Consider the following 26,953-nt stretch of genomic DNA (forward strand, 5'->3'; position numbering starts at 1 on the left):
GCCACCATATTAGGTGTCAGTTTTTGATAATTGATGTCTCTGGTGTATGGATTTGCAGAAGTGTAATGTCTTTTCCTCTTAAGTGCAATATCATGGAACCGATTTTCCAGATCAGTTCAGATGAGTTTTTTTCTAACTGATAGCCAAAGACATTTCAAAAGCATTATTTGAAGATAATGGAAATCAATTTTAGATTTTAATAATTTGTAATAGTAATGATGTTATGTTGTTCCCCTGCAACTTGCTGGTTTTAACTATATTGTTTATAATATATCTTCCTGAAATGAGTAGCAGATTGATCTGTACTGCAATTTATCCTAGAGCTGACTTAACCAGCTGCTGGAAATTGCATAGCAGGTGAGATTTGTTCCTCCTTTGTCACAACCCCACTTGTTAAATTCTACTTGTGCCATTTGTGAAACCACCACCATTTAAAGAAGTACCTTTCCAGACTCTGAAGGAACCTAGCATTACAATCTAGGATTTTCCACCCTGCACTAAAAAACAAGAGCTATAGATTATCAAAAGGCAACTTGAAGGCTAAGAGTGTTTGGAATCTCAGTGATTTTTTTTCCAGATAAATTAAGTTGAACATTCTTGGATAATTAGTCACATCCAGGTTTGAACAGAGGTGATAATTTTTGCAGACATTACACAGGTGAATATAGTGGGATTTGTTCACTGGTGGCGTGGATATCTATTTATTGAAATGACTAATGCACAACTACCTTTTCTAGAAATGGTGAGCAGGTGCAGTTGGTGATCTTGCTGTATTTCTCTCCACCCTGAGTAACGAGGGAGTAGTTAGTATTAATGAAAGTAGATGTTGGTGATTAGAATTATAGATATTTGCATGAAAACTGAATGCTTACAGTTAGTTTGTTTACTTGCAGGCAAAACAACATAAGAACCAAACAGTAGAAAATAACCAGAAATTAAATGAACATGATAGTAAACAGGTGAGAGAGTTAAGGCTAAATTTTGACTTGGATATTTTACCAATGGCTGTTTGACCCTCACTAACAATTTTCTGTGTTGACTTGATGTAAAGTGCATTAGAATTGATGAGAAATTCTGCGAATGCTGGAAATCTGGAGTAAAGCATACAAGATACTGGAGGAGCTCAGATCAGGCAGAATCTATGGAGAGTAATAAAGAGCTGATGTTTTGGGCTGAGACTCTTCTTTAGGACTGCAAAGGCAGGGGGAAGAAATCAGAATAAAGTGAGGGGAGGGGAAGGAGAACAAGCTAGAAGGTAATAAGTAAAGCCAAGTGAGGGGCAAGGTAGTTAGTTAGACCATGGGGATAAAAGGAAGAGGAGGGGCACCAGGAGGTCATAGGTACGTGAGGAGAGGGGAGCCACATTGGAGAATGGAAAGGGGAGAGGGGAAAATTACTGGAAGTTAGACTAATCAATGTTCATGCTGCCAATTTGAAGGCTACCCAGATAGAATATGAGGTTGTTGCTTCTCTAAACTGAGAATGGCCTCATCATGGCAGCAGAGGAAACTGGACTGACATGCCAAAATGGGAATAGGTAGTGAAATTAAAATGGTTGGCCACCAGAAAATACTGCTTGTTGCAGAAAGAGCAAAGGTGCTCAACAAAGCGGTCTGCCATCAGTGAGATCCGATGTAGAGAAGGTTGCACCAGGAACACTAGATATAGTAGATGACTCCATAAGACTCATAGGTGGAGTTTTGTCTCACCTGGAAGGACTGTTTGGGGTTCTGAATGGTGGTGAGGGAAGAGGTGAATGTTCACATGTAGTACTACTTCAGCTTGCAGGGATAAGTGCCAAAAGGCAGATCAGTGTGGGGAAGACAAATGGGCAAGGGTATTACAGACAAAGTGATCCCGGCAGATAGCAGTGAGTGGGGGTGGAGGTAGTAAAGATGTGTTTGGTAGTGGAGTCCTGTTATTCCTCTCCATTGACATTGCCTAATTTGCAGAATCCCTCCAGCATTTTGCGTGGGTGTAAGAATGAGAGGTCTTCATAAGAATGTCAAGTATACATTGTCTTGAAAAAGTATTCTGCCCCAACAACGATTTTCACTTTTTATTGTCTCATTTTGTAAATTTAAAATAATGAAGTAAGACTTTTTAAGCAATCTAAAAATTAAAAACCAAGATTATGGGGCTGTAATTACTATGCTAACTTTCCTCAGTTGTTGTACTGTATTTTGCCTTACCAGCTCACCCAGTTTGCTGATGTAGAACATTGGGCAATCACCTGTTTTTAATGAATTCATAAGAATAAATATCTGCTCTCTCTCTAAAGTCCAACAGTGTGGTAGATTTTTAACAGACCAAACCAAAATGAAGACAAAAGAACTTTCAAGACAAGTCAGGAAAATGATAATAGAGGAGCACAAATCTGAGGAAGGGCTCAAGACCATCTCAAAGGCATTGAAAATACCCTAGAGCTCTGTGTAGTCTATCATGGAAAAAAATATGAAGCGACAGCCACACTGCCTAGGTCAGGCTGCCCCTCTAAACTGAGTTGTCAGAGAAGAATGGCCCTTGTAAGAGAAGCTACTATGACCACAACAGTCACTGAGTGAGCTGAGAAGCTCCGCTATCTCTAAGGCCTTGAGGTCAGATGAGACCAAAGTGGAACACTTTGAACACTAAGTAGTTCATGTGGCGTAAATCTAATACTGTGCATCAGCCTGGTAACACTGGAAAGTATGATGGAATAGAATAGCATCATTCTATGAGGATGATTTTCAGCAGCAGGGACTGGTAATCTGGTCAGGATTGATGTGGAAGAAGAATGCTGCTAAGTACAGAGAGATGCTGGATAAAAACCTGCTAGCCTCTGCCAGAGTAAGTTAGTCTTTCAGCAAGACAACAATCCAAAGCACTCTGCCCGAACAACCATGGAATGGCTGCAAATGAAGAAAATTGATGTCTTGAGTGGCCTGGTCAGAATTCTGACCTTAACTCGATCAAACATCTCTGGCAAGATCTCAAGATTGCTGTCCACTGCTACTCCCAAACTAAGCTGGCACAACTTGAGCAATTTTGCAAGGAGAAATGGGCAAATCTTGCTCCATCACATTGTGCAACACTAATAGAGACTTATTCAAAAAGATTCTGGCTGTAGTAGCTGCCAGATGTGGTTCAACTAAGCACTGAACAAAGGGGAATATACTCTTGAAACATACATTTCACTTTTTGAAATTTTAGTTTTCGTGATTTACAAGTTTCCCTGTTTTTAAAGGAACATTTGATTCACAAATGAAAATTCTTGGTTAAATTAATCAAAATTGCTGGTTGTTTCAATCACTTATGTGAACAAAGTGTTGGGGTCTGAATACTTTTACAAGACACTGTAAGCATTGCAATGTGATTTGGAAGTATTTGTTGGCTGGGCATTCCTTATTAGATAAAAAGCAATTCATCAATGTTTCTCTAAGGGGTAAATTTATTTTCCCCCTCACCCCTCCCCTCCAGTCCCTTTCCTTTATTTATATTTCAATGGAGAGAAGTGAGTTTGAATAATACTTGAAAGCTGAATGTGTATGAATTTCATTTTGTTTTACATTGAAATTTTAATAAAATAAGTTTTAATAAAAGCTCTTCTTTGAAAAGTTGTTAAATATGTTCTAATCAAATTCATTATGTCCCCTGCAGAACCTTTTAAATGTATTTTCAGTGGTAAATCCACTAACATCTAGTATAACATCCAGTTTGGCATCCAGTATTGGATCTGATACTTCGTCTCCCTCTACTTTGTCAACAATGAATGCCAAAGCAGTCCCATTTTATCCTGCTAGCAATACAGTGGAATCAGTAATCGGTAAGTGGTAACTATAATTCAGTGACCTAGTCAACATAAGTAAATGTTTATTTACAGATCTCTGAAAGTGTCAAGATCTGTTATAAAATGTGAAAGTAGGCAAGTGAACCCCTCCTACCTGCTCTGCCATTCACTATGATCATGATTGATTTATTGTTGGCCTTAACATTTACAGAAACTCTTCTCATGCTCTTTGACATATTTTACTTCAAATGCCTGCCAATCTCTTCCTTGAATATATTCATTGTGTTCCCCCATCAGAACTAGGGCATAGAGTATTCCAAAGATTCATGCTGCTTTGAGAGAATTTGTCCTCATCTTCATCTAAAGTATACCTACTAGGGGAAACACGTAAACTTAGCATCACTGTTGTCAATCTTCTCAGAATCATAGTTTCAATTAGATCCTCTAATTATTCTATACTTCAGTGAACATAGAATAATTGTAATTAGCCTTTATTGTTGTGCCAAACCCCTATCCCAGGAATTAATCTACTGAACCTCCCCTGCGCTGCCTTTGGTATATGTACATCCATCTTTACATATGGAGACAAAACTTTACACAATCCCCCAAGACTATGTAAAGTTGAATCAACTACGTTAGGCTTCCTAATTCCTTGCTCTACCTGCATATAACATCTTATGTTTCATGTACTGCAACCTCTGTGTACCTATCCTGGTGTTTCTTAAATAATATTGCAGCTCATTCCATACACTTGTACCTTCCATGTGGAAAAAGTTGCCTCTCAGGTCCCTTTGTAAATCTTGTCTCTCTTGCCCTAAATGTCCCCTAGTTTTGGACTCTCCTGCCCTGGGGAAAAAGGTTGTTAAACCTATGCCTCTCATAACTTAAAACACTTATACAAGATTGCCCCTTGTTCTCCTATGCTCCTATGTTAAGACACAGTTTGGCCAACCTCTTCCTATAACTTGGGCCCTCTAGTCTTGGCAACATCTCTTAATATTTTCTGCACTCCTGCTAGTTTAAGCACATCTTTCCTGTAATGTGATGATACTATGCAGTATTTCATATGCAGCCTCCCCAGTGACTTGTACAACTGCAACATAGTGTCCCAACTCCATTACTCAGTGCCCTAACTGATGAAGACCAGTGTGCTAAACAACCTCTTACACCACTGTCTACCTGTGACACTGCTTTCATTGGAATTATGCATTCATACTCTTATCCCTCTGTTCCATTATATTTCCTAGTGCCCTATAATTCATAGTATTTTCTATGTTAGTTTGACTTTCCAAGATGCATCACCTCACGAATCTGTATTGAACATTTTGCATCCTTTCATTAGTTTCTTGGATGTGTTCTGTGAATTTAAAACATTAATGATTGAAAATGTTAACATCTGCCCACCCACTCTTGGAGCTGTTTGAAGAAGAATTGGAAAAATCTGCCAGCCTTGGGCATAAAGCAGTTAAATGAACTAAAGAGATCATGAGAAGTAGTCTCTAATTGCAATGAGAAAATTACTCTGTTTTGGCTTTTAGTAGTGAAGCTCAGTAGCACAGAAGTAACTGAGCCAGTGCTGGCTTTGGATGTGAAATATATCTTTGGATAACTTCAGTATTCAAAAAAAAAGGCCAAGAACTTTAATTGGCATTTTAAAGAATCCATTTTGTTTAGTTACTTTAATCATGTGTTATCTGAGTTTTCATTGTGGTTGTGGATTAGTTTGTAAACTGTTCAATGCTGTCTCAATATGATAAGTTTTACAAGGCCCTGAAAAATGTTCACTTCTGGGTATGTGTGCCAAATATTTCTTGATTGTTTTATTGTTTCTTTTGTGTAGAGAATAATTTGAATTTACCTTGAGATTGAAGGCATGACAGATGGGGATTTCACAAGGATGTTGCAGAAGATGGTTTTGGGACAGAAGTGTTCTGTTTGGAAATGACTCAGCTGTTAACTAATATTTAAAATATCCATTTTGGTACCATCTGAAATGCCATATAGGTTCTCTATCTAAAGCCTCTAATTTGTGGTGGGGAAGGGAAATGAGCTAGCAGTCTGATTGCAAGTAAGTTCAGCACAACTAAGTTTTGTTTATCTTCCACTCTCATTGTCTGGTTTACCAGTTGAACAACAGAGATAAGTGTTCAAAAGCCTTATTGCAGCTTATGTTATGGTAGCTCCATTGTATTTTTGGGTTAGTGATTCAGAATCATTGTTCTAAAGATGTGAATTCAAATCTGTTAGCACCAGCAAGGGAGTTTGTATTTAGCCAAGTACTGTAAATGAATCTAGAATGACAGAGAAATTGAATATTTTATCACCTTGGGAAGAAGATTGAAATCCTCCAAAAATGGTGGAAGACTACAAATCTAAAGCAAATGAAATCTCAAATTATTATTAGTAAAAAGAAATGTCCTTGAAAAGTTGGTGGGACTGAAAGGTAAGTCCCAAAAATATGATAAACATCCCAAGGTTTTGTAGGTGGTAACTCAAGAGAATACTGATATACTTATCACCAGTTCCAAAATAACGATCGGTTTTGGAACTAAATTGGAAGGTAGGAAATGTAACCCTGCTATTTAAGAAAGGTGGAAGAGAAAATAATGGAGAACTATAGGCCACTTAATCTTCCGTGAATAGAAGTGAAAGTACTGGAATTCATTATAAAGAGAGTGTTAGCACAATGCATGGAAAACGTTAATAGGATTAGAGTCACTGGCTTATGAAAGGAAAATTATATTTGACATATGTTTTGAAATTGTTTATAATAACTAAGAGCTTAACTTTTGGATTCAGAATTTCTTGGAAAAGATGCTATACTAAGGGGTTATTACACTAAATTATATAATATTGGGATAATGTAATGGTGTGGATTAACAATTTTTAATGGACAGGAATAAAAGTCATTTTTAGTTTGTGAGGCTGTGATCAATGAAGATCTGCAGGGATTGATGGTGAAGCCCCAGCTGTTCACAATCTCTTGTCAATGCTTTCAGTAAGGGGATCAACTGTAATGTATCCAAATGTATTAATTTTGCAAAAGTAGATGGCTTTGTTGGCTGAGCAGAGGATGCAGAGAGATAATCAGGATAAATTTTGGGCAAGAAAATGCAAGTTGTGAAAATGGGGGGGGGGGGGGGGAAACTAGGTTGTCTGCTTTGCTAGAAAAAATAAAGGCAGAAGGGTATTGTTCAGAGCAGGGTTTCTCAATCAGGATACCGCAGATCCTTATGGTTCTGCGAGAGGTCATTAGGGGTTCTGCAAAAGATTGTGATTTAAAAAAAATAAACATAGCTTTTTGATCTTTGCACGACACACAATGCTAGAACTCACAGTAGTGGGCAGTGACTAAGCATCCCCATTAGCAATCTCATTAGAAGTCTCTCAGCACAGTAGGACAGTGTTTATTTGGTTGCGTCCATTCTCAGTTTTTGACGCAAGGTGGGGGAGGCCATTGATAATTGGTGAGTGCTGCATTGCACGGAAAGGAGGAGAATAGGCCGATGAGGAGTGTGAAGTGCATTTTCTGAGCATTTAATGGACTGTCCCAACTGGGACTGTGAAATCAGCCTCTCCCTATCGAATTACATTCCCCAACTTTCCCTTGCACGCTACCAACTGACTTACTCTACTGGTGGTGTAGAAATCGGTGGGAAATTTTCATTCTAAAGAAGGAATTTTTATGTGCTGTGACTCAGTTGCTGGCCTGCCAGTTTGCTGTTTTTGTAAATGTTGCAAAAGGTGATTGTGTAGGTTAGAAGTGAATTGTCTTGTGAAGTTTTTGTATTTTTCGTGGTTTTCTCATTTAGTTATTTATTTTGCTGTTCTTTTATATATTTTATTAACCCCCTGTGTTTTACAGACTTGTCTGACGGTACAATCTTCTGAGTATTGCACTGCACTGGTACAACAACAGACACAAAAAAGTCTGTCTTTACAACGAAAACTACTTGTCAATGGGTTTTACATGGACCAGTGATCCAAGTTGCCTTCCTCCATTGTGTCTAGTCTGTAGCAAATAGCTTAGAAATACAGCAATGGCTCCAGTAAATTGAAAAGACACTTGACTACAAATCACAGCCATATGACATCTAAAAAAACAGTTATTTTAAACAGCTATTGGAATCTCAAAATAGAGGAAGTTTTTGTTAATAAAGTCACAGTCAGTAAAAGGGTTCAGGAAGCAAGCTATTTAGTAGCAAAAATTAGTACCCAGAAAAGGAAAAGTCACACAGTTGACGAGCACCTAACAGTGCCAGCATGTAAAATTATAGAGGGTAAAATGTTGGGACAAAAAGCAGTACCGAGAAATAGAAAAAGTTTCACTCTTGAAACAGCACTATGTCGACATATTGATGACATGTCACATTTATCTGATAAACTGAAAATCCATTGACTCATCATCTCTATCCAGGTTGTTGAGTCAATGGATTTCACCAATAAATATCATGTTGGAGCATTTTTAAGATTAGTAAATGATGATGAAAATCAAGAAAACTTCTTCTGAGCAAAGAGCTGCATTGAAACAAGCAAAGGCCAAGAATTATTTAATGTTGTTTCTTAATATCTGAAAACAAATTGTTTGTCTTGGAGAAACTGCGTGGTCAATTGTGTGGATTTAGCTTATGGTTTTTAGTAACTTTACTATTCAACAATGTTACTAAATTTTCATGTTGTAAATAGCATTAATTAATTTACACCCTTTTATTTAAATTAAATCTTAATGAGCCTACCTTTAGAAACATTAAATCCCATTTTAATTTAAGCCAGTTATTTAAAAGAAATTATGTTTGCCTTATGAGTTTTTAAAATTTATGAAAGGGAACAAAAGAGATTAATTTCAAGAAAGGTAAGCTAAGCTTAACTGACTTTTTTCTGAGAAAGGTTGGCTCAAAATACATTCTCTACTCAAAAGAGCATTGACAATTACTTTTGGATATTAAACTGACTGATCACTGTACTGTGTACTGTAGGAATAATTTTTATGCAGGGATTCCCTAAGACCTAAAAATTATTTCGAAGATTTCTCCAAGACAAAAAAGTTGAGAAAGTTCAGTTTAGAAGGTGGTTCTGTGCTTGAGTTGTAGATGTGCAGGTTCAACAAGCAGTGAAAAAGGTAAATATTTGAGGTACTGCTACAATTATGGAGAACATTAGTAAAACTGGACCTTATTGATAGCTCAGGTATTTCTACCAAGTATAGAGTGAGTATAGTGAAGATTTACCAGATTGATTGAGGAGGTGTTAAATGGATAGGTCTTCTATAAAACTCTTATTAATTTCAGAAAAACTTCTGGAGAAGCATACAGAATTTTTAAGGAGCTCAAAGAGTAGTTAAGAGATTTGATGATTTCTGTGATTTGATTCATTCCATACTATCTCAGGAAGTTGCTAAGAGCACTAGATACAGCAAAGCATGCTCCAGGACAAAGTGATTCGATTTGACTTCTACTGAATGAGCTTGTCAGTTAATTTCCCATTTAAAATTTATTTTGGCTAATTCCTTCCACTGCCACCCCATGTATGTCATTCATCAGTCAGGTGATGAAGTTGTGGTCAATAGTGCTAGCAAGAAGTACATTTTTCATCATTAACCTTTCCACTGATGCTTGGTTTGGATTTTTCCAAAACTAATCTGTTCTTGAGCACATTACAGCCATGGTCTATACCAAGGCACAAAATTTCAGTGGTCAAATGAGACTGATTATCTTCACATCAGAGCAGTAAGTGACCAAGAATGGTAAAACTAAAATCATAGAAATGAGGAAGTTCTCCATTAACTGAAATTGTATTTTGCACAAAAGAAAATGTGAACATTGCAGTCGATCATTTCACTCCCATGATATCATCCTTGGAGTTCCTCAAAGCAGTGTCTTGGTACCAGCCATCTTCTGCTCTTTCAGCCACCTTCCTTCCATCATAATTTCAGAAGTGGTGGAGGATGGGTGCTTACTGTGCAATGATCAGTTCCACTTCAATTCTTCAGTCAATGAAGCAGCTTGTTTCTGTATACAGCCTGGAAGGATGGGCTGTCAAGTGATGTAACTTGCATGCCACTTAAGTGCCAGCCAAAGACCATCTCCAGTAATTGTGCAACTGCTTAACTTTGACATTCAATTGACATTACTTTCTGAATTCCCTGGCAATCTGCAATAACAACCATAGCTGCAAGAGCAGGTTGGTAATGTGGAATTAAACATTCAATTTACTGTATATTCCGGAGTATAAGCTGACCCCCTATTTTCAAGGTTAAAAAAGTGACTTTTTCATGTTACCTTTGTATAAGCTGACCCCTTTTGTAGAGGTTTTTGATTTAAACAGAAAAGATCACGATCTCACATGCCGGTATTCAGCGTTGCTGGATCCGGACCCTGGAAATTTTGTGTACCAGTACCTGCTAAGAGAACAGGCTTATGCATTGTAGAGCGTTATAAGCGAATTCTTAATAAATAAATCAGGGAGAGAAATTTTGGATAGATTTCCAATGGAAAAGAATCCTCTGAAATGTAACCCCTGTGAAACCATTTAGCGCCCATTGTAATCTCATTAAAATATAACACGGGGTGGCGGGATCAGTATGTGTACTCCGTATTGAGTTTGTGACCACCATGTACAAAAGATTAAAACAATTGTGATATGATGCTGGCTTCAAGCTGAAGGTTGATGATTTTGCTAAAGGAGCGAATAATTCTGCAGCTGCTAAGATGTTTAGTGTAAACGAGAGAGAGTGGAGAAAAGTAGAGGACACGCTGAGGGAAATACCAAAGACGAAATGAGCAATCCGTGGGAAAACATGCCAATGGCCAGAACTGGAAGAAAAAGTTTTAGAGTGGGTGAATCACCAGTGATCGTCTGGATACATTGTTACCAGAGAAATGATTCAACTATTCGAGTTCAAGCGTTGGAAATGGGATGAAAAACACCATGAGGTTAGCGAAAATTTCAAAGCTACGTGAAGTTGGTGCACCTGATTTATGAATAGACGTGATCTTGTGTTGAGACAAAAAAAAACAGATTGCTCAGAAAATTCCTGCAGGGTGTTGTTGTTTACGTTCAAGAACGCTGCTGGATGGACGAAGCAGGTTGCTTGAAGTGGGTCAAAGAGGTGTGGCGTCAACGTCCTGAAAGTGTCAGGAAGGAAAAGTCGCTACTTGTCTGGGACACGTTCAAAGCGCACTTGTCAGGTGAGACAAAAACAGCACTGAAAGCTGAAAATACAGCAATTGCAGTCATCCCTGGTGGTTTGATGTCCATGCTCCAGCCACTGGATGTGAGTTTAAACAAACCAAAGAATTCATGCGTCGACAGTCGAACCAATTTGACTCAAAAACAGCCAATTATTACGACCTGTCTTCCGTGTATTCGTTTTTCCAAAGTTGGCATCCTCTGTATAAGCTGACCCCCTAATTTTAGGACCAAAATTTAGGGCCAAATTCTTGGCTTATACACCGGAATTTATCGTACTTGAAATAAATTTTCCAGAAAATCTCTGGCACCCTTCAATGAAATGTTGGCAACACTTAAGCCAAGAGAATTGCACAGTAGTAAAAATTGTTTAGCTTTAAAGTATAGTGTTGGTATATTTCCATACTTTAGGAAAATAATCACCATATATGCCTTTCTATATATCATTTCTTTGTTCCACTGGTCACGAAAACCAGTTGGTCAGGTTGGGTTTCCTTTGTTCTTCCTGATCTCCCCATAGCCCCACCACATCTTGATTTGTTCTATTAGAAAATAAGAACATCTAATGATCTCTTTGAAACAGTAAAAAAGTGGGATGAGGTATATGGCCACATCCTCCTTTTTGAAAACAAAACCATGATTCTGTGAAATTCTTATCTTGGATATGTTAGGTAGCACGATCAGTTTCTTTTTGTCTTTTGTTTACAATGAAGTTGATATGGGAACACAAAATAGAAACAGTAGCTATAAGACCCTTCTGCCTGCTCTACCATGTAATATATAGTTATATTCAGTTTTCTAAATGATTAACTATTACTTCTTTAATTATCCAGCTGTTAAACTAATTGGCCGGTAGTTCCCTGCCTTCTGCTTTCTCCTTCTTTTGAGCAAAGGAGGCAGATTGGCTTCTAATATTCTTGTTCCTTGGAGTTCAGCAAGTTACGAAAATTTTCAACCTATGGGTTCACCACCTCTGCAGCTACTTCCTTTAAAAGCCCAGTGTGCAGTCCATTGGGTCCTCCCAGTGTCAGCTTTTAGTTTTCTGAGTTTTTCCAATAATTTATCCGTTGTAATTGGGGAGCTTTATATGTTCTACCATGTTATTTGAAATTGGTATTCCATTTATTTATCTCCCTGTTTGTATGTTTATTTGTTGAGATACTGTGCGGAGTAGACCCAACAGGCCTTTCCAGCCACCCTGCCCAACAATCCTCCAATTCAAGCCGAGCCTAATCATGGGACTGTTTAAATGGCCAACTGACCTACCAACTGGTATGTCTTTGGACTGCGAGAGGAAGCCGGAGTACCCAGAGGAGACCCACATGGTCATGGGGAGAACATACAAACTTCTTACAGGCAGCAGCAGGAATTGAACCCTGGTTGCCTGTACTGTAAAGTGTTGTGCTAACCACTATGCTACCATGATAGCAGCAGAGTCTTCCACAGAGAAGACTGACACAAAAGATATATCCACCTTGGATGATTCCTCCCTCATACCAATATAATGGCCTTTATTTAAATTGATAACACTGGTTGGAAATCTGTAGTCTTCATTCTCAAACTACATTTGGAATTTTATTGTATTTGTGGTCACTAGCCACAAGAGTAGGAGTTCCCAACCTGGGGACCCTGGCCCCTCAATTAACGGTAGGAATTCATGGCATAAAAAAGGTTGGGAACCCCTGCACTAGAGTATCCTTAACCACATGATCTCTGATTAATCTTTTCCCATTACATACTATGGTAGAGTAGCAGTTAGCAGGACATAAAAACAGCTTGCAGCGTCAGAGTTTGGAGTTCAATTCCGGTATCATCTTTATCTGTGGAATGCGTTGATTTTCCCTGGGTGCTCCAGTTCTGTCCCTCAGAACAAAGATGTACTGGTTAGGTGAATTGGTCATTTTAAATTGTCCCATTATTATTAGATTAGGGTAAAATAGGGGTTGTTGCATGTTGTTAGGTGGTGCGGCATGAACGGCTGGAAGGGCCTACTCTGCACTGTATCTCTAAATAAATAAACACACGTGCAAGTTCAAATGTAAATTATTTAATTCCTGGTTAAGTTCTGTAATCTGCTCTAAATTGCAACTATTAATGCGATTCTGTAAATTCTTCTAATTTATTCCTTGCCAATTTAGTTTGTCTAATTAATATATAAACTGAAATCTCTTATCATAATTGTAGTACCCTTCAAACATGTCCTTGGTATTTCCCAATTAATACTGTGACTTACTGAGAGGTGTCTTTTTTTTACAGGTTTGTAGATTACTCCTGCCCATGCCTGCCTTCCCCTGCTGTTCATGATTTCACCCACACCAGTGACACTGCAATGCACTGCCGTTATATCATGACTTGATATTGTTCTGGTACCTTGATTAGCAAAACAATCTAAGTTCCTTTGCCCTTTGGCCTGTTCTTTTGAAAGTGTATAACCTGAAATATTGAGCAACTAGTCCTGGACCCCTCGCAACCAACCATGAGCTAACAGCTTATTTACATCATCTGCCCAAGCCTGTTTCACTATGACTGTCAATTTCCCTGTCACCATCCTGTACCATTGCTCTTTCAATTCTTCCTGATTTCTCCAGTTTATTAAATCTGATGTTCTTGGAGCTCTCACCCCTTCCTAGTAAGTTTATAGACCTATCTACAATGCTGGATAAGCAATTTACCAGCACGTTGGTCCCAGCCACTATCTATTAAATAGTTGAGTCAAAATAAGTAGGGTGTAAAAAAAAACAAATAACCAAAGTAGTGAGGTAGCATTGATGGGTTCAGTGCCCATTTAGAAATCAAAGGGGTAGAAGCTGTTCCTGAATCGCTGAGTGTGTAACCTTCAGGCTTTTGTTACTGTCGGGAAGGAGGTACAATGAGAAGAGGACATATTGTGGGTGGTATGGATCCTTAATGATGGATGCTGCCTTCCTAAGGCACCACTCCTTGAAGCTGACTTGGATACTATGAAGGCTAGCATCCATGATGGAGCTGACTAATCTTAAAAGTTTCTGCAGCTCACTTGAATCTTGTGCGGTAGCTTCCCCCATGCCAGTCAGTTAGAATGCTCTGCATGGTATTTTTGTTTTAAGTTTTCAAGTGTTCTAGTTAACAAACCAAATCTCCTTAAACTTCTAATGAAATATAGCTGCTGTCTTGCCACATTTATAGCTGCATTATTATCTTGCATTCAGGTTAGGTCCTCAGAGATATTGACACCCAGGATCTTAATTGCTTACTCTCTCCATTTCTGATCCTTCTATAAGGATTGGTTTGTGTTCCTTTGTCTTACCCCTTCTGAAGTCCACATTCAGTTCTTTTGTCTCGCTGATGATTGGCAGAATTTATAGATGGCATTTGAGCTATGCCTAGCCACACAGGTATGGGTGTACAGAGAGTAGAACGTTGAGCTAAGCACAGTGGTATGCCAGTGTTGATTGTCAGCAAGGTGGCGATGTTATTTCCAGTCTGCTGAGATTGTGGTCTGCCGGTTAGGAAGTCGAGAATCCAGTTGCAGAGGGAGGTGCAAAGGCCTTGGTTCTGGAGCTTTTTGATCAGGACTGTAGGAATGATGGTGTTAAATGCTGAGCTATAGTCGATAAACAGCATCCTGACATTCATATTTGCATTGTCCAGGTGAATCAAGACCCTGGCATTTACTTCTCTAAATCTATTTATCTGTTGTGGCTCAGGTAATAATGTGGATATTATCACTGTAGTGGTTCTATTTTTCAGTTTTGCCTGAACTCTTCATACTGCGACAGAACTTACTTCCTCATCTAGCTATGTCACTAGTATTTGCATAGTCCATGACCATGGACTGGTTCTACCCTCTACTTTTCTAAGTTATTCTCCAGCCCAGAAAAGATGTGGTTAACCCTAGAACCAGACAACCAACACAGCTTTCAGGGAACCATTTTGCTGCAGAGAAGTGTCTATTCCCCTAACTGCCGTCCTATATGACTGCTACATTTCAGCCTTCCTAGCACCATTTGCTATGGACTGTTTACGTATCTTCCTTGCAGTCCTCATGTTGGATCTATACAGGGAGCAAGAACATGTTAGGTAATGGGAACGGCTGGGCTCCCTCAACCTGCCCATCTGCATTCGCACCATCTTGTTCCTGATCATACATCAATGTTGTAGTTAATCTAAGTGGCATGGCTGCTTTCTGAAATACCGTGTCCAGGGTACTCTCTTCCTCCCTGATGGGTTGCAGTATCAATACCTGAACTTCTGCTCACCTACTGTGAGCTGAATGTTCCTTGAGCAGCCAACACATGCTGCAATCACTGTTTACTACAATGGGATCCACCAATCCCACATGTTGCAGTTGCAACACATCATCTACTCAGCCATCTGTTCTAACAAATTGGTAGAATTTATTAGTTAGTGTATGTTAGGTTTATATATTGGTACAGTGCTATTCATGCTAATGCACTGAACTTGCCTATTCACAAGCTGCTCAATCAGTATTTACATCACAGGCGGGTTTGGAAATTACAGTGTTAAAATTGAAGTTGTCACTAACACAGCCTGCTTCTTCCTCAGAGGTGTGGGATTGCTTTTAATGCTGTTAGGCTGCAGGGAACACGTGATGCAAATTGCTTTGATTAGTCAGTTTGTAAAGAGGGAGGGGTGTGCTTGACTGGAAATGGGTGTGGAACAGAGGCTGGTGCAGAGTGACTCAGCAGTCAGAAGGCCAGCACCAGTCTTGGAACAGCTTACTCCACCAAGGTGAGGACTCATTTACTGTGCGAATGCATAAGTTCCTGCAGTGTAGTGTCCTCTTATTGCTAAGCTTTCAGTTGTTGTCATATTCCATTATAGTGCATTGTGCTGCTATGTAAGATTTTCTCTTGAGTTTTACGGATGTTTTAAGAACATTCACAACAAGGAAGCTAAGAATTCTTGTCTAAATGTCTTGCATTTAAAGAAGTGGCATCATTGAACAGATCAGAACTGATTGAGGAAGGAATGTTCTGTAATATGTAATTTAGGTTTTGAACTCTGTAAAAAGCTGCATATAGTTTTGTACAACACTTAAACATAAGTATTGATTCAGTTTGTCAAATAAGATAGTAATGTACTGGGTCTTGAATGTGTAAAGTTTCATATTAATCGTAAAAGTATGCTTTATATGATATCAGCACCTTTGTACTGACGACTGAAAGAGTTACCTAATATGTCAGTGCTCTTTGGCCTGATACATTGGGCCTTTGTGCTTAGTAATTTGGGGAAGAGGAAAGCCCAGTGCAAGTACATATCAAGAGACTGCACTTGAGGTGTGTGGAAAGTGACAGAGCGTGATCTGCAGTAATTGGCTGGGCTGCAGCACTCACAGTTGAGATATCTGGATAAGTGATAGGGATATATGTGTGGTAATAGGAGGCTGGGTATCATCTCTGCAAATATACTCCAGTGATAACTCAGGCCAACAGGTGGGAATAGTAATTTAAATTTGACATTGAACAGCCCCCCACTTAAACAAAAGGTTTTGTCCAAACTATTTTGCTATAGTGTAGTACTCAGAGTTGATGCATACACAGTTTTTGTTTAGCATTAAGAACTGTGTTCTTGATTTTGTTTTTATTAATTATAATGACACTTGTAATGGTAACAGTTATTACTCCTCTACCATCAGGCTCTTGAACCAGAGGGGATAACTTCACTCACCCCATCATAGGTTCCACAACCTATGGACTGACTTTCATGGACACTTCATCTAATTTTCTTGAAATTTGTTGCTTATTCATTATTGTTATTATTAATATTTTTTTCTTTCATTTTGTATTTGCATAGTTTTTTTCTTGTACACTCGTTGTCCAACCTGTTCGTTGGGTCTTTCATTGATTCTATTATGGTTCTTGGTTTTATTGAGTATGTCCACAAGAAAATGAATCTCAAGGATGTATATGGTGACATATATGTACTTTGATAATAAATTTACTTTGAACTTTTGAACTTTGAAGAAGGACCTGGTTTGCACCTCTACTCATGTATTTATATTGCACTAATTGACTTGGTGTATTGCCCATTTATTAAAAACCTGGTGATGGTCAGCTCGTCCTTTGATAATTATTGCTGTATCTTTGTATTGTTGGCGTGGAGTACAGTTTTTAAAAAAATAATCTGATGCTTTTGAAAGCTGTATTTGTTGGTATCAGTGAAAGTTCTTTGTGCAATTAAGGATTTCTTTAACTTTGATTCTGAGCTTCCTTAAACAGGTTTATCTTTAATTTGGTGCAATTACTGTGTCTCGTCTCATTACTGAGATGTTCATTCAGCCTACCTCTCAGTCAAATCTGAACTAATTAATTTAGGAATGGAGTTCACTTTTATAAGTGCATTGTTATAATTTCTGGACTAAAAATCTGGAGAGAGACCTGGGTTAACATTTCCAAGACTGGCATTCAGATCTTGTGGAATTGCACTTGAATTTAAATTCAGTCAATAAAACAGAATTTGTGCAGGGAAAAGAAATACTGTCTCTAGTCTAGGTAATGATCAGCATGAAATCTACAGGATTGTCATTTTTAAAGAAAATCAATCTGTTTCATTGCCTTGAATGGAAGAAGTCAGCCATCCTGACCCATCTGGTTTTTGTGGTTCACTCCACTTGCTTGAGTTTTGAGTGCTTTCTGGAATGATCTACAGACAACTCATTTAAGAAGGCCATCACAGTTTACATTCAAGGGGAATTATGAATGGGGGAAAAAAAATACTGGCATTGCCAGTGGCTTTTAGATTTCAAAAATAAATTTAAAAATGAAAGATGGTTTATTCCTTAACCTGTTCTGAGAAAGATTGTAGGCTCATTCAGCTGGCCCATACATGTAGTTGGGAAGATCTAATTTGCTGTATATTGCTTCCTATTTAAGTGGATGTTGGAGGCTGTAAGCCATATCATGAATGAGGGTAAATTCCCATGCTATTAACAGAATTGTATCCTGGTAACAGTGCCATCTTAAAGAGGAGCAGAATGAGGAACTTGGCAACAAAAAATAGAAGTCTACGAAATTTGATGTGGGGGGAAAAATCAATTTGTTTGATTGCTGGTTTGTACCATAATCATAGTCATTGTACAGGTTCTTAGGCCCACTGACCATCAAGCGTTCATTCACTCAAATTCCCTTTTTATTCTCCCCAGGTCTTCCCCCCCCCCGGAAACATGAAAAGTAATTTAAAATGGTCAACTAACCTACCAGTCCACACAATTTTGGGACCTGATGGGAAACCTATATAGAGAATTGAATCTGGACAGTTGGAACATTAAGGCAGCTGCTTTACTAGTTGTGCTACTGTGACATGCTCTAATTCTCTTCCTTGCTCTCCTGAGCTGCAGACTATTATTTTCTGAACATTCACTTATGGGATAACGGTCGTTAGTTGGTGATCAAATTTAAAGATTAAATTTATTTGTCTCATGTACATCAAAACATAGTGAAATCCAGCGCTCGTGTTAAATCAAATCGGCAAGGATTGTGTTGGGTGTCCTGCAAGTGTTGCCATGCTTATAGTGGGAACGTACCATGCCCATAACTTACTAAATCTATTAGTAGGTCTTTGGAATGTGGGAGGAAACTGGAGCTCCTGGAGGAAACCCTTGAAGTCATGAGAATTATACAGACTCCTTACAGGCAGCGGTGAGAATTGAACTCTGATTTTACAGCTGGCATTTGAATAGTGTTAGGCTAACAGCCTCATTACTATGCCACCCCAAGGATTGATTTTTATTCTTGCTCAGTGCTGAGGCCAGTTCTACCAGCCTCTCCTCATCTGTGTGAGGTCTGCACAGACTAGGAATAGAAATTTCTGGTCAATATGTCTCGTGATACTAGAGTTAGAATCCTTTGGGAACTTGTATTTTATTATATTTTTCATTCCCTGCAAAACTAACGAATAATTTTTACAGTATATATTAAACCATCATCTGCATTATTTAATTTCCAAATAAGTGCTATTTTCCATATCTGATAATGCTAACTTACTTGTTATAATGTGCTCCTAAACACAGCAGCACATTTTTTTCTTTTTCCCCACATTCTTGTATTCTTATGAACTAGAATTTTGCAGTCATTTTTAAAATCCAATGTTTATGCTGCCATAATGATAACCTGGCTTATTTTCCAAAGCTCTTTACTCTCAATCTTTCTTAAACATTACTTTCATTTTGAGTTTTTAACATACTTGAAGTTCCTAATTTCCCAAACAATGCTCTGGCAGCAGAGCTTGCTGTACAACAAATTCCTTGCTAAGATCAGCAGAAGAAGAAGAAGAAGAAGAAGAAAGCCCTTAACTCTGAGTGGAGTTTAGCAAGCTTTCTTGTTTTTAGGAGGCCAAGTTGCTAGCACAGATGGAAAGCGTGCTGGATTCGAACTCGGGAGCCTTAGCTCTGAAGTCCAGCGCTGATGCCACTATGCCACCAGCCGGCCACTAAAATCAGTGTGTCCTTTAAAGCTATTCAGGGACTTTACACTTGCTGTTTCTGAGATTGACAACTTTTCCTGTGACAAGTCTACATCAGACAAGATATAAAATTTGGGCTTCACCATTCCAAAATTTATCTGAGTTGCAAGAAATTATGCAGACACTAGAAATCTTGAGCAACACACATCAAATGTTAAGGAATTCAACAAGTCAGGCGGCATCTACAGAGGGGAATAAACAGTTGGTGTTTTGAGTCTGGTAATGCTGATGAAAGGTCTTGACCTGAATCATCTTCATTGATGCCTGATTTGATGAATTCCTCCAACATTTTGTGTGTGTCCCATAAATTCTCTGTGAATCTAATTTGATTAAATATTAAATTTCTTTTCACACCTTAGGTTCTGCTCTAGATCTTCATTTTGGTGACGTAAATGTTGCATCTCTTGATAAAGAATTAGAAGATCAAGATACTGGTGACATAGGATTAAAAGGTAATCAGCAGAAAGTATTTAATAACGAATATTGTAATTTCATTCTTACTTTCTTGGCTCTGCTGAATTTAGGCAACGTTGCTTTGCAAGTTACTTGACTGATCACTGAGGCACTGAGAATGTTATCTCACCACATACCTGGGTCTTGTAGCAAGCGTATTTTATTTTTCTTTACAACTTTGGATACTTTAGTGCACACTTAATGGAAGGAAGTCTCCACAGAAAAATACAAACATTAAGTTACAAAATTGTCATCGTGGCTTAAGACAGTAAATAGATCAGTGACTTTCTGATCTTCATTCAAATATTCTCTGCCTTGAACTATTTTCACAACTTGGACTCAATGATTTTCTTCAACCTTTTCTTAGAATGTAGTGATTAATTGACCACGATTTGTTAAGCTTGGAGACTCAGCAAGGCAATTCTAAAAAAGGCTTTTAGTAAGATTATTTATCAAGCTCCTTTGCATATGTAATTTATTGTAAAAAGTTTATCTGGTATTTAATTTGAATTGTGAGCACTCTTGTTAGAAAATACAAGGAAAATCTGAACAGTTGTAAATTGCAATGGTACTAATCTCAGCAGTGCAATTAAGTTCTGATAATCCATTAACAAATCATTCAGAAATCCCAGTGGTTTAGCACTTGTTACTGACTCCAAAGTCAGAAATTCAAGTTTATTGTCAAAGCACAAATACGTATAGTACTTATAGGAAGTATTCACCACACCCCCAGAAGCTTTCATGTTTTATTGAATCACAGTAGATATAATTTGCCTTTTTTGACACTGATCAACAGAAAAGACCCCTTTGTGTGAAAATGAAAATAAATTTCTACAAATTGGTCTAAATTTATTACAATTATTAAACACAAAATAATTGATTGCATACTACTCACCTCTAAGTCAGTATTTAGTAGATGCACCTTTGGCAGCAATTACACCTCGAGTCTATGTGGATAGGTCTCTATCAGCTTTGTACATGTGGACACTGTAATTTTCCCCCATTCTTCTTTGCATGGGGATAATGAGTGAACAGTCCTTTTCAAATCCAGCTTGATTCTCAATTGGATTGAGGTCTGGGCTCTGACTTGGCCAATCCAGGACATTAACTTTGTTGTTTTAAGCTTTGTGGCTTTGACCTTATGCTTGGGGTCATTGTCTTGCTGGAAAACAAATCTTCCAAGTTGCAGTTCTCTTGCAGACTGCATCAGGTTTTCCTCCAGAATTACACTGTATTTTGCTGCATTCATTTTACCCTCTACTTTCACAAGCCTTCCAGGGCCCTCTGCAGTGAAACATCCCCACAGCAAGATGCAGCCACCACGTTTCACGGTAGGGATGGTGTGTTTTAGATAGTAAGCAGTGTTTGTCTTAAGCCAAACATAGAGTTTAGTCTGATGGCCAAAAAGCTCAATTTTGGTTTCATCAGACCATAGAACCTTCTTCCTAGCTGACTTTGGACTTTCCCACGTGCCTTCTGGCAAATTCTAGCTGAGATTTCATGTGAGGTTTTTTTTTCAACAATGGCTTTCTCTTTGCCACACTCCCATAAATCTGCAAATGGCGAAGCACCAGGGCAGCAGTTGTATCTGCAGTCCTTCCCATCTCAGCCACTGAACCTCCTCCAAAATTCTCATAGGTCTCTTGTGACCTCCCTCAACTATCCCCTTCTTGCATGGCCACTCAGTTTTTGAGTACAGCCTGTTTTAGGCAGATTTATAGCCGTGGCATATTCTTTGCATTTGTTAATAATTGACTTAACTGTACTCCAAGGGATATTCAGTGACTTGGAAATTTTCTTGTATCCATCTCCTGATTTGTGCTTTTCAATAACCTTTTCGTGGAGTTGTTTGGAGTGTTCTTTTGTCTTCATGGTGTAGTTTCTGCCAGAATGCTGACTTGCCAGCAGTTGGACCTTCTAGATACAGGTGTATTTTTACTACAGTCATTTGAAACACCCTGACTGCACGCTGGTCTTCAAAAACAGATCTCCATTTAACTAATTATGTGACTTCGCAACCAATTGGCTGCTGCATCAGTGATGATTCGGTGTGTCATATAAAAAGGAATGAATACTTATGCAATCAATTATTTTGTGTTTTATATTTGTAATTAATTTAGATCACCTTGTAGAGATCTGTTTTTACTTTGACACAAAATAGTTTTTCTGTTGATCAGTGTGTGTATATAAAAAAAAAACAAGTCAAATTAAATTCACTGTGATTCAGAGTTGTCAAACAATAAAGCATGAAAACTTACAAGGGGGTGAATATTTTTTATAGAAACTATATGCACAGTTGCAATGAAAAGCTTATTTACATTACAAGCTCACAGCATCAGAGACCAATATCACCATCCTTCCTTTGACATTGGGGCTCTGGTATCACATTGAAAATTCACTCTGTGTGTTCCCTTTGAACAGATCACAATTCCTATGCTCCCTTTGACACACTGCAGCACTGGTCTTGCCCCTTTCTGACACCCAAAGGCCCTCATTCCTAAAGCCCCTTGAAACTTAACTGGGTTTGCTGGAAAATTTTATGCTACTCTACTTTGTGATGTCTTAAAGTGAATTAGAAATGTTGGAGCATTAGTTGGAATAATATCCAATAGTCTAGTTTATGTGCAAGTCTGACACTACCAAAGTCCCAGCCTACCAGATGATCAAAGTTTTGCTGTATTGTGATGCACTCTTACCTTGAATTATGTGCTCACATTTTAGATGTGGATCTTGAACTTCATGTCTTCAGACAAATTGCAGAGTCAAAGAGCTTTTCCCTTTAATTAATGTGACCCATAGGCAGATTTACTGTAACTTGGAGTACATGAGCATTACTGCTTTGCTGCTGAATTCTAACTGAACACTGAGTTGCTCTTACCTTGGTGCAAGTTAAAAATGCCCCAATAGACATATAAACTTTGTAATGGGTTGTATCTTCTGACACAGCAGACTTTTTTAAAATATTCAGTTCTCATTTACTTTACATTCACAGGTCAAAGACTATTGGGCAGTTCGGCTCCTGTAAATATCCCGGGATCACTTGCTCGTTCTTCTTCTTTGCATTCTTCTTCCTCCTTATCTGCCTCTCCACTTGGTTCCCTTTCCCAGTCTTTCCTTTCATCCAGCATGGCTCCACAGCAGCAGTCTCAGCAACAATCAAAATCTGAGCATACTCTCCTAGGTACTTCGGCTTCTTCTCACAGTTCCTTGGGTAAGTTGTTATAATCTTTCTCAGATTTCTTTTATGCATTTTGATTTGGGAAATCTTAAACTTTTAGAAATCTACTAGTGATTTGATGGTAAGTCTTTACAATAATCTGTTATTTTATTGTCATGTAAGTTATTAAATAATGTGCCCTCGTAGTGTGTTGAACATTTCTAGGGAGGAAACCATGGTACAGTCGGCCCTCCTTATCCGCCGGTTCCGCATGCGCGGATTCAACCAACCGCGGATCAGGAAAACCCGGAAATTCTCTCACCAGCACTTGTTGTTTGAGCATGTACAGACTTTTTTTCTTGTTATTACTCCTTAAACAATACAGTATAACAACTATTTGCATAGCATTTACATTGTATTAGGTATTATAAGTAACCTAGAGATGATTTAAAGTTTACGGGAGGATGAGCATAGGTTACCACTATGGGGAATCAGGGGAAAAAAACCGGAAGTTCTCCAAGTCGGAACAGGTACATCCAGTATTTAGCGTCAGTTAGTCAAAAGTTTGTCTTAGTATATATTTTACCTTTCTATGCATATAAACACTTAAGAAAAGTATGTATTTCAATAATTAAACCACTGCATTGCTTAGTAATAATTGTAGCTTTCATCGGGGCAGGGCCTTTCACAGGCTCCATTATTCTCACTTTATCCTTTAAAATTGTTCTGACAGTTGACCGACTGTAGCCTCATGCTTTTCCAATGACTGATGGCATTTTACCTCTTTCCGATCGCTTTATTATTTCCACTTTATTTTCAATTGTGATCGTTTTCCGGGTCAGAAACACTGCAGGCACAGGTCCCTAGCTCTGCCAAGTCCTAAAGTCCACCACACTGAGACAGGTTGAATAAGGTCCGGAGCTCCACCAGGTCCTAAAGTCCACCAACTTGTGCATCCACGTCTTTTGGTATCCTCCAGGGATCCCAGAACCAATGCCCCGTGGATAAGGAGGGCCGGTTGTATACACGCATAGATTCACATGCATTTAGATTTTGCACACTTAGAGTGTCATTGTTTGTGTTATCATGAATGAAATTTAAATTTACAAAATTGTTCCTGCAGTATTGCTGGCTACATCACTGACCCTTATCTTCTATTGAATAATTTGATCCCATTACCCCGCTCTTTTCTCATAGAGCTGAAAAAATATTTTTTCTCAAATCCCTATACAATTCTCTGAAAACCTTGCTTCGGTAATTACCCAATCCTTGTAGGTTGTGAGCTTCAATCATAACTATACTCGTATATTTTTTTATCAATCTGTACATTTCTTGGCCATTGCTTTTAATTTATGTTACTTGCTTCTTGAAACAACATCTGATTGGTACAGTTTCTCTATGAAGTTCATTTCTATCGGAGTTCCTCTTAAACTTTGCTCTAAGTAGGATCCCAGTTTTTTCAGATTAACCTTGTAGTTGAAATCCATCTTTCTTGTTGCTCTTCTGTATCTCTTTAGGCTTACACTTACTCAAGTGTGGTGACAGGAATTATAACCAGTGCTCCATTTGTGGTTTAACCAGTATCTTATTTCAAGTCCAATATACTTTCCTCTGTATCTTTATGAATCACAGAATCCCATGTGGAAGTAAAACAAAAATCTTGAGAGCTAGAAATCTGGTACTTTCTATCAGTTCAGACTGCATCTGTGGAAGAAAATCAGTTAACTAAAGTTCTAATGAAGGCTCCTGAGCTGTAACAATATCTTTCACTTTCCACAAATGCTGTCTGACCTGCTGTGAGTTTCTAGAAAAGTATGGTGCAGAAGCAGATCCTTTGGCCCATTTAGTCCATGCTGAAACCATTTAAATAGCCTACTCCCATCGAACAACAGCAGGACCATAGCTCTACCACCCATGTACCTACCCAAACTTTGCTCAAAATATTGAAATCAAGCTCACGTGCACCACTTGCGCTGGTAGCTTGTTCCACACTCACAGTGCTCTGAAGAAGTTCCCCTCATGTTCCCCTTAAACTTATCACCTTTCACCTTAACCCATGACCTCTGGTTATAGTCCCACCCAACCTCAAGAGGAAGAAGCCTGCCTATATTTATCCCATCTATACCCCTCATAATTTTGTATACCACTATCAAATCTGCTCTCAATCTGCCACATTCTAAGGAATAAAGCCCTAACCAATTCAATCTTTCCTTATAACTTGGGTCCTCCAGACCCAGCAACATCCTGGTAAATTTTCTTTTTATTCTTTCAATCTTATCTATATCTTTCCTGTAGACAGGTGGTCAAAACTGCACACAGTACTCCAAATTGGGTCTTACCAACGTCTTGTACAACTTCACCATAACATCCCATCTCCTGTTCTTAATACTTTGATTTATGAAGGCCAATGTACCAAAAGCTTTGTTTACGACACTACTTGTGACGACACTTTCAGTGAACTATGGACCTGTATTCCCAGATCCTTCTGTTTTACTGCACTCCTCAGTGCCCGACCGTTCACTGTGTAAGACCTGCCCCAGTTGGTCCTACTGAAGTGCAACACCTCGCACTTGTCTGCATTAAATTCCATTTCCCACTTTTCCAGGTGAACCAGATCCCTCTGCAAGCCATGGTGGTCCTCCTTGTTGTTCACACAATCTTGGTGTCATCCACAATTTTGCTGATCCACATTATATCCAGATCATTGATGTTGATGACAAGTAACAATGGACCTGGCACCTATCCCTACAGCACTCCAATCCAAGAGAAGCAACCACGTACGATCACTCTCTAGCTTCTCCCACAAAGCCGATGTCTTATCTAATTTGCTACCTCACCTTGAGCCTTGACCAACTTCCCATATAGGGCATTGTTAAAGTCCATGTAGACTTCATCCACTGCCTTGCCTTTATCCATTTTCCTAGTAACTTTGTTGGAAAAACTCTTAAGATTGGTTAGACATGACCTGCCTGGCATGAAACCATGCTTGCTATCCTTAATCAATCCACGTCTATCTAGCTACTTGTATATCTGGTCCCTTAGACTACTTTCCAATAACTTTCCCACTACTGATGTCAGACTCACTGATCCTATAATTTATTGGTTTATGTTTAGAGCCTCTCTTAAAAAGCAGAACAACATTGGCTATCCTCCAATCCTCTGGTACCTTTCCTGTTGCTAAAGATGCTTTAAGTATCTCTGTTAGGGCGCCGATATTTGCTGCACCTGCCTCCTGTAGGGTCTCAGGGAACATCTTGTCAGGCCCTGAGGATTTATCCACCCTGATTTGCCTCAGGACAGCAAACACCTCTTTCACTGTAATCTGTTTAGGGTCCATGAAGTTGGTGCTGCCTTGCCTCACTTCTGTATACTCTGTGTCTGTCTCCTGAGTAAATACAAATGCAAAAAATAATATTTAAGATCACCCCTATTTCTTTTGGCTCCACACATGGATTATCATTCTGATTTTCTACCAGACCAATTTTGTCCCTTGCAATCCTTTTGCTCTTAACATATCTGTAGAAACCCTTAGGATTCTCCTTCACCTTGTCTGTTAGGGCAACATCATGCCTCCTTTAAGTGCTCCTGATTTCTTTAATTGTTCTCTTGCATTTCTTATTTGTTCCTACTTGCCTATACCTGCTATGCATCTTTTTTTTTCTTAATCAAGGTCTCAATATCTCTTGAAACCCAAGTTTCCCTACACTTGTTATCTTTACCTTTTATTCTGATGGGCACATACTATCTTTGTACAATGAAAATATCACTTTTGAAGGCCTCCCACTTACCAAGTACACCTTTGCCAGAAAACACCCTGTCCCAATTCATACTTGCCAGATCCTTTCTGATACCATCAAAATTGGCCTTTCTCCAATTTAGAATCTCAATCCATAGACCAGACCTATTAAGAGAAAATATGCAGA

General features: G+C 38.6%; 1 protein-coding gene across 2 annotated transcripts in view; it reads left to right on the forward strand.

Annotated features, from left to right (window-relative positions):
• unkl (unk like zinc finger) overlaps positions 1-26,953 on the forward strand; it is a 179,468-nt gene that overhangs the window by 117,754 nt on the left and 34,761 nt on the right. For both annotated transcript variants that reach the window (XM_059979675.1, XM_059979676.1), the window contains 4 exons: positions 894-959; positions 3,640-3,805; positions 19,780-19,872; positions 22,866-23,084. In XM_059979675.1, coding sequence (XP_059835658.1) covers positions 894-959; positions 3,640-3,805; positions 19,780-19,872; positions 22,866-23,084 — 544 coding nt within the window. The remainder of the gene's footprint in view (positions 1-893; positions 960-3,639; positions 3,806-19,779; positions 19,873-22,865; positions 23,085-26,953) is intronic.

This window comes from Hypanus sabinus, chromosome 9 (genome assembly GCF_030144855.1).
Source record: "Hypanus sabinus isolate sHypSab1 chromosome 9, sHypSab1.hap1, whole genome shotgun sequence".
Taxonomy (NCBI): Eukaryota; Metazoa; Chordata; class Chondrichthyes; order Myliobatiformes; family Dasyatidae; genus Hypanus; species Hypanus sabinus.